Source organism: Eretmochelys imbricata, chromosome 4 (genome assembly GCF_965152235.1).
Source record: "Eretmochelys imbricata isolate rEreImb1 chromosome 4, rEreImb1.hap1, whole genome shotgun sequence".
In the NCBI taxonomy this organism is placed as follows: domain Eukaryota; kingdom Metazoa; phylum Chordata; order Testudines; family Cheloniidae; genus Eretmochelys; species Eretmochelys imbricata.
The window spans coordinates 109,645,534-109,661,563 of record NC_135575.1 but is presented as its reverse complement, the minus strand read 5'-3'; the positions used below and the strand labels follow the sequence as shown (position 1 = coordinate 109,661,563).

At 43.5% G+C, this 16,030-nt stretch overlaps 1 protein-coding gene and 1 pseudogene across 1 annotated transcript; both read left to right on the top strand.

The window, feature by feature from the left end:
* Window positions 1-5,281: 5,281 nt before the first annotated feature.
* Window positions 5,282-13,754, top strand: SMIM20 (small integral membrane protein 20). Its single transcript, XM_077815787.1, has 3 exons — window positions 5,282-5,473; window positions 10,406-10,462; window positions 13,204-13,754. The coding sequence occupies exons 1-3, from the start codon at window positions 5,365-5,367 to the stop codon at window positions 13,239-13,241; spliced, it is 204 nt and encodes a 67-aa protein (XP_077671913.1). The 5' UTR covers window positions 5,282-5,364; the 3' UTR covers window positions 13,242-13,754.
* LOC144264232 (small ribosomal subunit protein uS14 pseudogene) lies at window positions 5,737-10,399 on the top strand (annotated as a pseudogene).
* Window positions 13,755-16,030: the final 2,276 nt, after the last annotated feature.

The following is a 16,030-nucleotide window of genomic DNA, read 5'->3' as shown; positions in this document are numbered from 1 at the left end:
TTACATATCTGCACTATGCTCAAGCATATAGTATGTTAGGCATACACACATAGGAAAACATAGTAGCTGCCTTGAACAGCTCACATAAAGCATATTATTGTTTTTACTTATGCTTTCAAACCTGAACTTGAATAAAACATATGGCAGGACAGTACCAATTTAATTGCCATTGCCATTTTTAATAATGGAGTTAAAATGATTGTTTAAAATATGTTTCTATCGCATTGTAATTAAGAGTTGTATTAGATAATGGCGTTCAATGTTATCTGTCATGTATGTAGACCAATAGAAATGCATGGCACTTTACAGTGGGCTTCCTGGCCTAATCAGACTACAGTCTAAGGCCTTGGTCCCCAATTAGTAGACTTTGGCAGACCTCTTGCACATATGTGGAGCCCTTGAGCAAGACTGAAGAGACCTTAAGTAGTGTGTAGGGCCATGTGTGGTTCCTCTACATTTTGTTGAATTTTAGCCTTGCAGAATATGGCTCCTATCCTGCTCTCATCCAAGCAAATTCCCACTGGCTTCAATATTAGCAGGATTTGGCAAATACTGCTTCCCAACGTCCGAAGTATTGTACTACATACCAGTTCTGTCCTTGAAAACATTTGTATCTGGTTGAGAAGGTCACAATGTTTAGGATGACAACTATGTCTTCTTCACATACCACAAATGCTTGTCCTTTTAAATATCCAAAATTGAAAATTCAGCTTATTCCATTATTTTGCTTTGTAATGATGCAAAACAAAAGCCTGAATGGGTTGGTTTGTTTTTTTCCTCAAAAAAGGGCATTGGGAGAGGAGGGCTGCTTGTTACATAGAGCAGGGGTTCTCAAACTTCATTGCACCGCGACCCCCTTCTGACAACAAAAATTACTTCAGGACCCCAGGAGGGAGGACTGAAGCCTGAGCCAACCCCTGATCCCCGCTACCCTGGGCAGGAAGGCCAAAGACGAAGCCCAAGGGCTTCAACCCCAGCAGGGAGCCTGTAACCCAGGGGTCGGCAACCTTTCAGAAGTTGTGTGCCGAGTCTTCATTTATTCACTCTAACTTAAGGTTTCGTGCACCGGTAATACATTTTAACATTTTTAGAAGGTCTCTCTCTGTAAGTCTATATTATAGAACTAAACTATTGTTGTATGTAAGGTAAACAAGGTTTTAAAAATGTTTAAGAAGCTTCATTTAAAATTAAATTAAAATGCAGATCTTATCACTTTAGTGCAGTGGTTCTTAACCTAGGGTGCACGCACCCCCTGGGGGTGCGAGACATGTGAGATTTTTTTAGAAGGTAAATCATCGAAAACACAAATTAAGCACAGGCACATAAGTACAACCACTTTGTTTCATCAAACCTATGTATTTATTAACATTATACATTTTTTAACGATTACTGTAATATACGTTTTTAAGTTTTCAAGTTTTTAAGCTAATTGTAGTGTAATTTTTGATAAGGGCTGCAGAGCGCTGGGCTGGCTGCTGGTACCCCAAGCCGGCAGGAGGGCTGAGCAAGGCCAGAGGCTCGGACCCCGGCTGGCAGGGTGCCGGGCGGCTGGAACCCCAGACCAGCAGTGAGGTGAGCAGGTGGCTGGTATCCCAGGCCAGCAGCAGGCTGAGCGGGGCAGATGGCCAGGAGCCCAGCTGGCAAGGGGCTGGCGGCCAGAACCCCAGACTGTCAGTAGACTGAGCTGGGTGGCGGACAGGACCCCAGACCAGCAACGGCTCACCCGCTGCCAGTCTGGGGTTCTGTTGACTCCTGCCAGCCGGGGTCCCGGCTGCCGGCCCCGCTCAGTCCGCTGCTGGCCAGGGGTTCTGTTCACTCAGGCCGGCAGCACGCTGAGCGGGGCCAGCGGCTGGGACCCCGGCTGGCAAGGGGCTGGCGGCCAGAACTCCAGACCGTCAGCGGGCTGAGTGAGGCCGGTGGACAGAAACCCAGACCAGCGGCATGCTGAGCGGCTCAGCCCACCGCCCGTCTGGGGTTCCATCCACCTGCTCCTGCCAGCCAGGGTCCTGGCCGCCGGCCCCGCTCAGCCTGCTGCCTGCCAGCAGCGTGCCAGTAAAAATCGGCTTGTGTGCCACCTTGGCACGCATGCCGCAGGTTGCTGACCCCTGCTGTAACCTGAGCCCCACTGCCCAGGGCTGAAGCCCTCAGACTTTGGCACTATACGGTGGTGCTCAGGCTTCAGCTTCAGCCCTGGGCAGTGGGGAATGCGCTTTGGCTCTGGCCCGGGCCCCAGCAAGTCTAAGCCAGCCCTAGCAACCCCATTAAAATGGGGTCCCGACCCACAGTTTGAGAACCGCTGCATTGGAGATTCAGATTGTGTCCAATGTGCTTATCCTGAAAGACTCTCTGGACAACAGGAGAAATTGTAGATATATGATAGAGTTATCATGCAAATGAAAGCTGATTAACTGAGAGAGGCAGTGACTCTGATTCAGGCTTTTTAAAACTTTGGTTTTGTTAATACATTCAACTCTAACACCTAACAATATACTTGGGGCAGAAAAAAGTATCCGTTAAATATTCAAAGACTGAGAAATCTCTTGGTCCACAATCTGGTATGCCCAAGAAGCCCCCAGCAAAACTAGAAAAGATTGACCATGACATCCTTAACTGATATTTGTAATGTAAAAAAAACAAGCAGAACATGACCCTTTTTGAAACAAATCTTCCAGGCAGAAGAAGATGATTGATTATGCTCTTACAAGCAATTTCTTTCTCTTTGCAGGTTACATTCAAAGCACCTAAGGAACTGGATTCTGCTAGAATCAATATCAGGCTGGTTATCTACGGAAAATGAAAGTTTGGCATCTTTGCTTAATGTAATAAAAAACGCACATACTTGTTTATTCTGCTGTGTTTGAAGTCACAGGCATTCATCTTTCTGCATGATGATGTTATAGCTACATAAAGACTGACTGGTGTTAGAATGTACTAGTAGCTTCAATTGGATATATTATTATTCACTTCATGGGTTGCCAAGTGGTGTTAAACAGCTTTTCTATTCCGCTCAGGAGGTGACTACATATCTGTGATGGGTGACCCGATTCATGTCCACGTTTGTAATTCACTTTAGGATCAATCATGATGAAAGGCACAATGTAGATGTATGTTATTAAACTATATACACCATTACATACTCCTGGGGGAATTCTGTGCCAAAAAATTAAAAATTCTATGCACAATATTTTAAAATTCTGCATATTTTAATTGTCAAAATAATGCAATATAATCATGCTGGTTTCAATTATTTAGGTAATTTATATAAACTACAATATAATGGGTGGAGAATGGGAGTGGAGAACATTGGAGGAAATCCCCCAACCCCCTTGCCTAATAGTAATGTAGCTAGGTTTGATTCTTTATTTCTAGTTATTAGTCAACAAATATATGCAGCCATATGCTCAGTATTACATCATAGGTAAGGCTACGTTTTAGTCATGGGTATTTTTAGTAAAAGTCATAGACAGGTCATGGGCAGTAAACAAAAATTCATGGCCCATGACCTGTTCATGACTTGTACTATATACCTCTGACTAAATCTTGGGGGTACTCGGGGCAGCAGCACAGGGGCGCTGTGGCCACTGGCACGGGGGTGGCCCGGAGTTGCGTAGCCCAGGACCACCGCTGGGGAGGTGGCACAGCTGGCAGGCTCCCTACCTGGCTCCGTGCCTCCCTGGAAGCAGCAACAGCCCCCTCCTTCAGCTCCTCAGTGGAGGCATGGCCAGGCAGCTCTGCACGCTGTCTCCGCCCCGGGCACTGCCTCCGCAGCTCTTATTGGCCGGGAGGAGGATGTTGCTGCTTCAGGGTAAGTGCTACCCAGATCCCTCACCCTGTCTCATGACCCAACCCCCTACTCTCTCCTACACCCAAACTCCTGCTGCTGGGGGGCACGGTGACCCGAGACTGCCCCAGCAGCAGCCTGTGCAACTTGCCCAGGGGCTGCCCCAGGGCCAGGCTCACCAGCTGCTGCAGAAGTCACAAAAAGTCCCAGAATCTGTGACCTCCAATCTGTGACAAACTCACAGCCTTAATCATAGGAAACTGAGCAATAAGGGAGGGATGGGGAATCAACTCATAATTTATATTGGCTACTGACCATCTCCAGAATGGTTAGTAGCAAACAGTTCATGGAGCATATTTTGATAGGAAACTTTTTCAGTCCAAAAATGTAGACCAGTTCAAATCATTAAAGCACCATAAGCATTTATAAGGTCATACTGTCCTTTACACCACTCTGGTAATGTAAAGGAGCCTTAAAACTTTGACACCTGTTTTATACTCCTGGGGGAATTCACAAAGACAATGGGAACAACTGACTAAGAAGACAGGCTGCTACGTTCTGCTCTGCCTGAGGGGACAGAGCCTGCCCCATGCCTAACTCCTCAGAAACACCCTGAAACTCTGTCCCTCCATGCCAAATGTGCCGCAATAGCGAGCGAGAGGGAGAGAATGTCTCTCTGACACGCATGACAGCTCAGCTGCTCTTCCCCCCACTTCAGGAGCCCAAACCGACCTGCCTATGCTGCCAGGGAGGAGTGCATGACTGCTCTTGCAGCTTCCCTGTGCTTCTCCATTAGAAGTCATTTTTCTGTGGGGAAGCATAGAAATCTGCAGAGAACATGAATTCTGCGCACGCGCAGTGACACAAATTTCCCCCAGGAGTACATTGCACTGTGGCTGCATGGAGTGTAACAGAGGCTTTTAAATGACAATGAGATGCTCAGTGGAGGACTGAGGAGAGACTAAAAAGGTGGCAAATGAAGGGTACTGAGATTATGGCTGATATAAATGGACTATACATTGTATTCTCCAGACGTAGGAAGTTATACAAAGGTAACACCCCGCCCCCCGCCGCCTACAACCCAAACCCCTCAGGAATCATGGGTGTACCCCTCTTTCCCCTGAGTCTGTCTGTCTGTCCGCACAGAGAGGCGTTTGTACCAGGCCCGCCATTCGACCACGTGCTTGTCCAAAGCCCGGCATACTCCGAGCTCGCGGACGCTCGTGACCAACGGCGGCGGGATTTCCAAGGTCGCGGCCGTGACCCCGCCAGGGAGGCCCGCCCAAGCCGGCGCCTCCCAGGGCTCGGAGCACTGAGGTGAGGCGACAGGCTCCGCCCTCCGGAGCGCGCTCGAGGACGCAGAACGGGGCGCTCTGCGCAGGCCGCGCTGCGACAGCGGGAAAGCGGGCGCCTATGAGAGGGGGCGTGGCTTAGCTCTCGCCCAGGCCGGAGCACCCACGTGATCCAGGCTGCTTCCCAGCAGCCCCTGCACTTGCCCCGGAAGCGGAAGTGTGCAAAGGGGGGGGAGGTAGGGAGCGCAGGTGTTGATCGCGCGCAGGTTTGCGCCCTGCCCTCTGTAGGCCATGGCGCGGATCTCCCGCACGCTGCTCATCTTCGGCGGGTTCGTGGCCGTGGTGGGGGCGGCGTTTTATCCCATCTACTTCCGGCCGCTGCTGCAGGTGGAGCAATACAGTGAGTGCGGGACCCCCCCCACCCCAACGAGCCTCACGTGATCCCCGCTGGGGTGGGCAGTGCCTCGGGTGATGTGGTCCCCGCCCTCCGCCCCGCTCTGCCGATCCTCCCCTGTACGCCGCCGCTTCCTGTGCATCACTCTGGCGGCCCCTTCCTCCAGCCTGTGCCCCTCACCCTGCGCGGCTGAGCCCGCGGACGTTTCTCCTGTAGGGTGCCCGGTGCCCACCTGCGTGTCCGTCCCCTGTCCTCCCGGGCATGCCCCGGGCCCCAGTGAGCAACCTCCCCTTCGGGCATGCCCCGCCCCGCTCCCCTCCCTGTGTAACCCCTAGGACTCATCCTCTCGCCCCTCACGATATCCTCTCTGTGCCGTATAGCAAGCGCTTCATTTACCCTTTGGGTTGTCCCTCCCTGAGCCTCCTGATCACATGCATCCCATGGAGTGAGCTGTAGCTCAGGAAAGCTTATGCTCAAATAGATTTGTTAGTCTCTAAGGTGCCACAAGTCCTCCTTTTCTTTTTGCTGATCACATGAGTTATTTTCCCTCATGGTCCCCTCCTGTGTTCCCCTCATCCTCTTGGCTGTCTCAGGGATTCAGATTTTCCTTGGTTTTTTTAGCCAGCCTATATATATATCCTGACAGAGCACCATTACTGCCTCCCACAATAAACGTCCGTAACCAGACAAGTGACACCCCCCTGCTGTCATCTGTTCTATATTTTCAGTAACTACTTAGCAAGAAACCTCCAGGAGAGGAGTTCTCTTCTTTCAAATGAAGTGCTTTGAAGAAAAGGTTTCATGGTGATAGGTTCCATGGGTGGTTGTTGTGCTTGTATTCAGTTAGCTTGACAGTTCGGGCAGGATGGGTCACCAGCAGCTCTACTGGAGCCACCCCAGGAAGTTCGGCCAGGGCTGCCGCTCATGCTGCCTGTGCTCGAACCGCCACAGCCTGATCCACAAGTGCAGGCTGAACATGTGCAGGCAGTGTTTCTGCCAGTGTGCCAAGGACATCGGCTTCGTCAAGTTGGACTAAACACTTCTTAAGTGGATGAGCTGTCACAAGAAGACTTCTGGACATAATTCTCTGACTAATTTGGATAACTGGGAATGCTAAATTTACCGAGTCTTTGACATGCTATTTTGTGTATAAAATAAAATGGTTTAACAGTCTTTCTCTCCTTCCCCCTCACCTCCCCAACAAAAAAGAATCATGATGGAGATAGGATTAATGGTGCTAAGACATTCTAGCATCATCACCCCCAAAGAACTCTGTCCATGCTGCATACTGAATGGTTTCTTGGAAAAACTGTTCTTTAAGACATCTGACTTTAGCAGTTGAATGGTGGGGTTTTTTCACCTTACTTTTATGTTGTAAACTGTAGAGTGAGCATGGGTTTTGTATCCATAACATTTGCTAGTTTGCTTTCAAGAGCGTCCCTTGGTGTCTGGAATACATTTTTTGCAACAAACTCACTTAACACAAGCTAATATTTTCACTATTCTTCCCTATTTCTCCCCTCTATTTCAGATAAAGATAACTTGTTGCAGATCAGGGAATAAATGCTCCTAATGTATACTACTTGTTGTTTCACATCATATAAAATGACCAATCTTTGCTATAGAAATATTTTTGAATAATCCCTCCTTTATTATTTGCTTGTAATATCCCATTGTTATAGAAAAGGGAGTTGAGGCAGACCTTTTACAGTGGAAAATAAAATCATATTAAACAACTGGAAACTCACCAAAATAGGCTTTTCAATGATCCATTACATAATATATGTGTGTATATGTACAATATAGGAGGCAGTATGGACTGATGGCCTGAGCACAGCTGGAATCCAGAAACTCTAGATTTTGAATCCTGGCTGTATCACTGTGTTCCATTTTCTATTGTGAACATAAATAAGGCAGGGGAGGACACAGGAACACTTGTAGTACCTCCAGGGTCTAAAATGCCTTTATTTTAAAAGATGCCTAAACTTCAAGTTAATGTCCCATTACTTAAATCTCTCACATCCATGGAGTTGTAATTACTTTTTCAAGCTCCCAAAATGTGCTGTTCCCTCACAGAAACAATTACGGATGTGGACCTATCCCAAAAGAGTCTGAGTTTGATGTGACAATGTATGGGGGAATCAAGAGAAGGGGAAAGAAAAGGACAATGATGACAATAAGAGCATACAGTTATGTGAACCAGTGAGGCATGAACACATTTTTAAACTTGTATTTTAAAACAAATATTTTCTACCTTCCCCTCAGTTCTGATAAATATTGCAGAAGAAGTGAGTTTTAGAGAGTAATTTGAATTGAAGCAGAAGAGAACATTCCAGCTTAAGGGGTGCATAAAGCTTTCCATAAGTATACCACATATATAACCTGTATATAGTGTGAATTTAAGAGCTACCTTAGTCGCTAGTCATGATAACTTGAGTGACTAGAACGTCGTGAACATTCCCTTGAATGCTAGTCTAAACTATATTCTCTTTTTTCTTTGTTTTTCACGGTTAACTGTCTAGAATATGGTACTTTTCTAATCTACTGTTTCTTTGACTCTTAAATTTTTAAACTTGCTCTTGTATTCTGTAAACAAATTTTTAAAAATCAAATGCTTTTTATGCAAGACCTAGATGAGTCAGTGTTTAGTGTTTTGCTGTTGCAGAGCCAGCAGGGGGAGCATAAATTAACTTTCAGTTGATTCCAGAGTTTATTGTTGCTCCATTGTGCACAAAGAGCCATAAAACAATTCAGATGGAAACAGAAAAGAAAAAAAAAAATTGAAAAATACAGGAGATCAAATTTCTGCACAGAAATTTTATATCAAGCTTTTAAGGGGGACAACTAATAATGGAGAACAAAGGAGCTAATCTCTTATAATTTGTATCTCCATTTTAACACAAACTTTATTGTGATTCATCTATTGAAAAAGTTTGAAAATATTTTTGAATTGTAAAAGAGAAAGTGAAACAAATTTTATGGCCACCTCAGAGGGACTTTCATTTTATTTCAGTTTAAATGCCATGCTAATTGGTAAGCACCTACGATCTGTTAGGGAAGCTCCACTTACTCAAACTGGAGCTTCCCACCAAGATACACTTTCTGTTCCATTTCCCATCAAAAACTGATCACTCTTCTCTGTATCCTGTTCCTCCTCATAATGCAGTTTAAATATAAATTGCACACAAAACACTATGATAAAAGAACATCATTAAGGTTACAAAGTCAAGCACCCAAAAGTCTGGAAATTCCAGGATTAAGGTTGCCTGTGCAATCTTAATTCACTCCCCCTTGTCGATAGACTGTATCAAAATGTATATCTCCCAACTCCTCATCTGATACTAGTGACATTTCCCTCCCCTCTCCACCCCACAGCTCCCAGTCCCAGCCTGCTCCTTCCAAAGGTCTGTCTCGTTAGCTCCAATTTCCAGTCTCTTTGGCCAACAAGTGCCAGTCTCCTCCTCCAATTCTGTCACAGTTACTCTCTCTCTCTCCCTCCTCCCTAGGGGAGAGCGGGGGAAAGCTTGAGGCAGACTCCTGGCAGGGAAATTTTCAACCCAAATGGTTAAAGTTAAAAGCTATTGCAAACAGGTTCTTCTATTGGGAAGTGTCAGGGAAACTTGAAGATGTTTAGTGCGACCAGTCCCGTCTATAAGAAGATACATTATTATGATATCATGTTATAAGAGCACCCAAAATGTTCTAACCACCCTTCTTCCATTTTGTAAAATTGGCCATACCAGGTCAGACCAATGTTCCATCTAGCCTAGTATCTTGTCTTCCAACAGTGACCAGTGCCAGATGCTTCAGAGAGAGTGAACAAAACAGGGCAATTATTGAGTTATCCATCCTATTGTCTAGTCCCAGCTTCTGGCATTTGGATGTTTAGAGACATTCGGAGTATGGGGTTGTGTCCAGGTCATCTTGGCTAACCGCCATTGATGGACCCATCCTTCATGAGAATATTGGATTCTTTTTTTATACTTCACAAGATCCCATGGCAATGAGTTCCACAGGTTGACTGTGTGTTGTGTGAACAAGTACTTACTACTTGTTTTAAACCTCTCCGCCTATTAATCTCATTGGGTGACCCCTGGTTCTTGTGTTATTGAAGGGGTAAATAACACTTCCATATTCATTTTCTCCACACCATTCATGATTTTATAGACCTCTATCATATTCTCACTTTAGTAGTCTCTTTTCTAAGGTGAACAGTTTCAGTCTTTTTTAATCTCACCTCGTATGGAAGTTGTTCCATACACCTAATCATTTTTGTTGCCCTTTTCTGTACCATTTACAATTCTAACATCTTTTGTGAGATGGGACGACCAGATCTGCAGGCAGTATTCAAAGTTTGGGTGTACCATGGATTTACATAGTGGCATTATGATATTTTCTGTTTTATAATCTATCCCTTTTCTGGTGGCGTCTAACATTCTATTAGCTTTTTTGACTGCTGCTGCACATTGAACGGATGTTTTCAGAAAACTATCCACAATTACTCCAAGATCACTCCTTGAGCTAATTTAGATCACATCATTTTGTATGTATAGTTTTTCCAATGTGCATTATTTTTCATTCATCAGTGTTGCATTTTATCTGTCACTAAGGTGTTGTGTTCCCTAATATCACCTTTTGGCAATAGCTGACACTATATTATAGAAACACTATATCAAAGAAACTAATCCTTTCACATTCTCTCTTTTAGGTTTGGTTATATATCCAAAAATTGTCTTGCTGTTTATTGGTCTGAGATGCAAGCTTTCATCCTGTGTGATTTATTATATTTTTGCTGAGCAGACTGCTGTTCACCAGCGTGTCAGACTATCACATGCAGATTTTTTTTGCTGCCTTTCTGATTCATAACATTTTGTTCGCTACTGTAAGAATATATGGTGTTTCTGTCTGTGTGATTTTACTGTTTGTTGTGTTTACCAGGGAAGGAACAGGCAACAAATCGATCTGGTATTGTTCAAGAGGATGTTCAGCCTCCAGGTAATAAAACACTCACTGAATACTATAATTTCAGCATTTAAATAGACTTTAAAAGCAAGTATGTTAAATTAAATAGTCTGTCCATTTAATTATTCAGAGTTCTTTTAGAAAAACTAACAAACAACTTGTAATACGTGACTTGGTGCTAAACAGTTTTCTCAGGCATCATCTGTGACGGGATTCCAGAGGTGCAGCTGGGACTGTGGGACTGCTGTGCCCCCTTAACTTTCCACCCTGGGGTTGTCTCTCACAATGCCTTGCTAGTTACAAGCAGCAAACCCCTCCAGGCGCTGTTATCACTCAGCACAACTGCACGTGGAGCTCCACACCCAGCTAGATTGCATGAATGCTCCCAGAGCCACTCATGAATCACACAGAGAAAGGCACCAGCCGAATCTCCCCAGCTCCCAGCCTTGTACCTCAGGAATATACTATCTTGCACTGCTCAAGACAAGCAGTTCACTAATTGGTTCACCACTTAATCAATGGAAGGTGGATATACACCAGCCTTTGTGAACCTGAGCAGATTTACCAAACACTTCAGGCAAATTCACTGATAAAGATAAACAGTAAAACAAGTTGATTGATTACAAAAAGTCAGAGTGGTTACCAAAAGAAAAGAAAATATAAGCATGCAGTCTAAACTCTCAACCCTATTAGACTTGGCAACATCTAGATTAAAGAGTTTTTCTCACCCCACTGGATATTGCAGATCATAGTACGCAGGTTTCACCCTTGAAACCTGGGCCAGTCTCCTCTGTTGGAGTCTTCAGTCTTCGGAGTGTTCTTGTTGCTTGCAGCATAGGTGTGGGGAGGAGCAAAGGCAAAGCATGGGGCCCCTGTGCTCTATTTTATACTCTAAGCCCTGGTCTACACTGTGTGGGGAGATTAATCTAAGTTACGCGACTTCAGCTATGTGAATAATGTAGCTGAAGTTGACGTACTTAGACCGACTTACTGTGGTGTCTTCGCTACGGTGAGTCGACTGCTGCCACTCCCCTGTCGACTCTGCCTGCGCCTCTTGTGGCACTGGAGTACAGGAGTCGACGGGAGAGCTCTCGGGGGTCTATTTAGCGTGCCTAGACTAGACGCGATAAATCGATCCCCGCTGGATTGATCACTGCCCGCCAACGTGGCGGGTAGCGAAGCATACCCTTAGTCCATCCATGTGTTTGGAGAACATAAGTCAAGGCATGTCTGGTGGGCATTGCTGAGTCACCACCAGGCAAGGTTGAGCAATTCCCCTGGTGTGGCCTTGTGCAAGTGAGTCATTGAATTGTAACTCCCTTGCCGGATAATGGCTGTTGATGATTGTTTGACACCCGCCTAGGCTGTGGTTAGCTCCCTTGTCCTTGTCTGCGGGGATCTAATATCTGGGCAATTCCCCAATTCACAGCGTATTTTAGTGACAACCATACAAGACAACTGCATAACTTTATATGCACTAATGATATACATATTTAGATAGGGTCATGATCTGCTGAAAGCCATTGTTCTTTCCCCTGATACCTCACATGTCATGCTTTATATGCAATATCACAATTATAGACAAATGATGAATATTGGGGCTACAGGGCACTCCCCTGGGGTGTAGAGTGTCACATTGTCGTTGCACAGAAATTTCACCAATTTAACTAACTTGGTTTAGTTAAATTGGTGCAACCCCTCTGTGTGGAGATATGTCACTTTTAAACCAGTTTCAGAGCATTCATGCAGAGGGGTTGTACAGATTAAACGACAGATTTCTAAACCAATTAAAAGCTTCTATGTGTAGGCTGGGCTTTACTGTAAAAATGTACATTTGCACTCCGCATTGCTGAATAGAAGCTCTAACCAAGAAACTGTGTAGAACTGAGCTGCCTGAGCATTTATTGTTTCCATTGTCAGAAATATTTTGTTGATAACTACTGTTATAATTACCAGCTAGCTTCTTTGGCTTGCTGTGCCAGTGAAAGAGATTCTTGTTGATAGGCAAAGTAAATGTAAGGGCTCTGGGAGGATTAAAGTACTAGCTATTAGCCATTCAAGGTTGGCTATTTGTTGCTGCAGACAAGAGGCTATTTGTGTTTCTGTAATAGGTATTACAGGATTATTTGTTTCAATTTTTTTATAAAAGTCCAAATCAACTTCAGGGGAATATCGAGAAGGAAGGTGGTATTACTTCTGTATATAACATCAGTGAAACCATTACTTCAATATTGTACCCAGTGTATCCACACTTCAAATAGGATGTTAAAAAATTGGATAAGGTTCAGAAAAGAACTACAGGAATGAGTTGAGGTCTGGAAGACGTGCCTTATGGATTTAGACTAAAGAAGCTCAGTCTGTTTATCCAAAAGAAGGTTAAGCAGTGACTTGATCACTGTCTACAAGTGCCTACATGAGAGAGAGAGAGAGAGATGTCTGATAATAGACAGCTCTATAATCTAGTCGAAAAAGACATAGCAGATGGAAGCTAGATAAATTCAGACTAAAAATAAGATGCAGTTTTTTAACACTAAGAGTAATTAACCATTGGAACAACTTACCTAGAGTCTCCATGACTTGAATTCTTTAAATCAAGACTAGATGTCTTTCTAAATGATATGCATAGGTCAAACAGAAGTTACGGGCTTGATTCAGAAATTACAGTGTGCAGTTCTTTGACCTATTATGCAGGAGGTCAGACGATAATTATAATTGTCCTTTTGGCCTATAAAAATCTATAAACTCTTGATGGTGTTTTTTTTCTTGATTTATAGGGTTAAAAGTGTGGTCTGATCCATTTGGAAGGAAATAACATCGTCTTTGTACATCACAAGGTGTGATTGAAGATGGATATGTTCAAAGCAACTATTTTGACTCATACACTGAGTGTATTGTTCGGGTGTTGCTGGAGAAGGATTCTTAATATGGTGGTTTAGGTAGTCACTTCAGTGAATGCTGCTGATTCTGAAGATTAATACTAAATTTTTCTTTAGAGTTCCGTAGCTTCTGGAACAAAGTGGACTGACTGAGATGGCTGAATTATTTTTGAGTTTAGAGCTGAAACACTTTTTCATACGTTTGAGGGAAGAAAAGAGAACTTGCTATTTGGTTCAATATTTAGCCATTTATAGAATAAATATGATTAGAATAAATTATGCAGATCATTGTAGTTTACTCCACTGTTTGATTATTCCTTTTTGAGTTTATAAATACAGATGAAAGACATAGTATATGCAAGATGGGTGAACAATGCAGAAAGACTGTAATGTGATATAACTGTAAATCTGTAAACAATATTAAAATCATGTTTTTATTTAAACTGGCAGACATTTTCTCCATTTCATTATGTTTATTTTGTAAATAGGAAACAGCACTGGCAATGTCAGTGGGAGTAGAATGTATCTTGTAGGGTCTTTCTGTAAAGTCATGTTTTTTACAGTGAACATAATTAACCACTGGAACAATTTAACAAAAAATGTGGCAGATTCCCCATCATTGGAATCCATCAAAATTGGATGCTCTTCTAAAATGTGGTGTAGTTCAGCCACCTGTCCCTGGTCTTGATACAGTAATTACTGAGTGAAATTCTGTGGCACTTTATGCAGGAGTGATAACAAAGGTTCCTTCTGGCTTTACAATCTATTAATCTATAAATGGCCATCATATTTAATGTTACTGTAGCAACTTCCTTCTTGGAGGGGAACAGCATGAGGTCCAACAATGCTCTTAGGCCATAGAACAATATCAACAAGTGTGTTTCCCACTGTTTATTTAGATTCTGTGTATATATGAAGCAAGATTTGTGCCATATTTTCCAATTAAAAAGTAGAGAATCTATCTGCATGTCCCTATTTTCTTAAAAAGAAGCAACCTCTATAACAAAGCTAAGATGGATTAGTTAACATACGCAGCAATTCAGGTTCAGACCACTCACAACTCCCAGTTAAGTATCACAGATGAGATTCTGTGCTGTGTCTCTAAGCTCACAGTTCAGTGGTCGGAGGGGGCATCTTTAGAATCATAGAACTGGATGGGACCTCGAGAGGTCATCTAGTCCAGTCTCCTGCACTCAAGACAAGACTAAGTATTATCTAAACCATCCCTGACAGGTGTTTGTCCAACCTGCTCTTAAAAATCCCCAATGATGGAAATTCCACAACCTCCCTAGGCAATTTATTCCAGTGCTTAACCACTCTGACAGTTAAGAAGTTTATCCTAATGTCCAACCTAAACTGCCCTTGCTGCAATTTAAGCCCATTGCTTCTTGTCCTAGCCTCAGAGGTTAAGAAGAACAATTTTCCTCCCTCCTCCTTGTAACAACTGTTTATGTATTTGAAAACTGTTACCATGTCCCCTCTGTCTTCTCTTTTCCAGACTAAACAAACCCAGTTTTTTTCAATCTTCCCTCATAGGTCATGTTTTCTAGACCTTGAATCATTTTTGTTGCTCTTAATTGGACTTTCTCCAATTTATCCACATCTTTGCTGAAATGTGGCGCCCAGAACTGGATACAATACTCCCGTGCGGAGTAGAGTGGAAGGATTCTCGTGTCTTGCTTACAATACTCCTGCTAATACATCCCAGAAGGATGTTCGCTTTTTTTGCAACAGTGTTACACTGCTGACTCATATTTAGCATGTGATCCACTATGTTCCCCAGATCCCTTTCCGCAGTACTCCTTCCTAGGCAGTCATTTCCCATTTTGTATCTGTGCAACTGATTGTTCCTTCCTAAGTGGAGTACTTTGCATTTGTCCTTATTGAATTTCCTCCTTACTAAAGTCAAGAGATACCATATCTACCGCTTCCCCCCCATCCACCAGGCTTGTTACCCTGTCAAAGAAAGCTATCAGGTTGGTTTGACATGGTTTGTTCTTGACAAATCCATGCTGACTTATTTATCACCTCATTATCTTCTAGGTGTTTGCAAAGTGATTGCTTAATTATTTGCTGCATTATCTTTCCGGGTACAGAAGCTAAACTGACTGGTCTGTAATTCCCCAGGTTGTCCTTATTTCCCTTTTTATAGCTGGGCACTATATTTGCCCTTTTTCAGTCTTCTGGAATGTCTCCCGTCTTCCATGACTTTTGAAAGATAATCGCTAATGGCTCAGATATCTCCTCAGTCAGCTCCTTGAGTATTCTAGGATGCATTTCATCAGGCCCTGGTGATTTGAAGACATCTAACTTGTCTAAGTAATTTTTGACTCGTTCTTTCCCTATTTTAGACTCTGATCCTACCTCAGTTTCATTGGCATTCACTATGTTAGACGTCCAATCGTTACCAACCACCTTGGTGAAAACCGAAACAAAGAAGTCATTAAGCACATCTGCTATTTCCACGTTTTCTGTTCTTGTTTCCCCCTCCCTTTATTGAGTAACAGGACTACCATGTCCTTGGTCTTCCTCTTGCATCTAATGTATTTGTAAAAGGTTTTCTTGTTACCCTTTTTGTCTCTAGCTAGTTTAATCTAATTTTGTGCCTTGGCCTTTCAAATTTTGTCCCTACATACTTGTGTTATTTGTTTATATTCATCCTTTGTAATTTGACTCGTTTCCGCTCTTTGTAGGACTCTTTTTTTGAGTTTCAGATCATTGAAGA

What these genes read in the sequence shown, in the direction of transcription:
- SMIM20 (XM_077815787.1), top strand. Translation starts at nt 5,365, where the DNA reads ATGGCGCGGATCTCCCGCACGCTGCTCATCTTCGGCGGGTTCGTGGCC. An exon ending in GCTGCAGGTGGAGCAATACA is followed by an intron (nt 5,474 to 10,405) that starts GTGAGTGCGGGA and finishes TGTGTTTACCAG; the next exon opens with GGAAGGAACAGGCAACAAAT. An exon ending in AGAGGATGTTCAGCCTCCAG is followed by an intron (nt 10,463 to 13,203) that starts GTAATAAAACAC and finishes CTTGATTTATAG; the next exon opens with GGTTAAAAGTGTGGTCTGAT.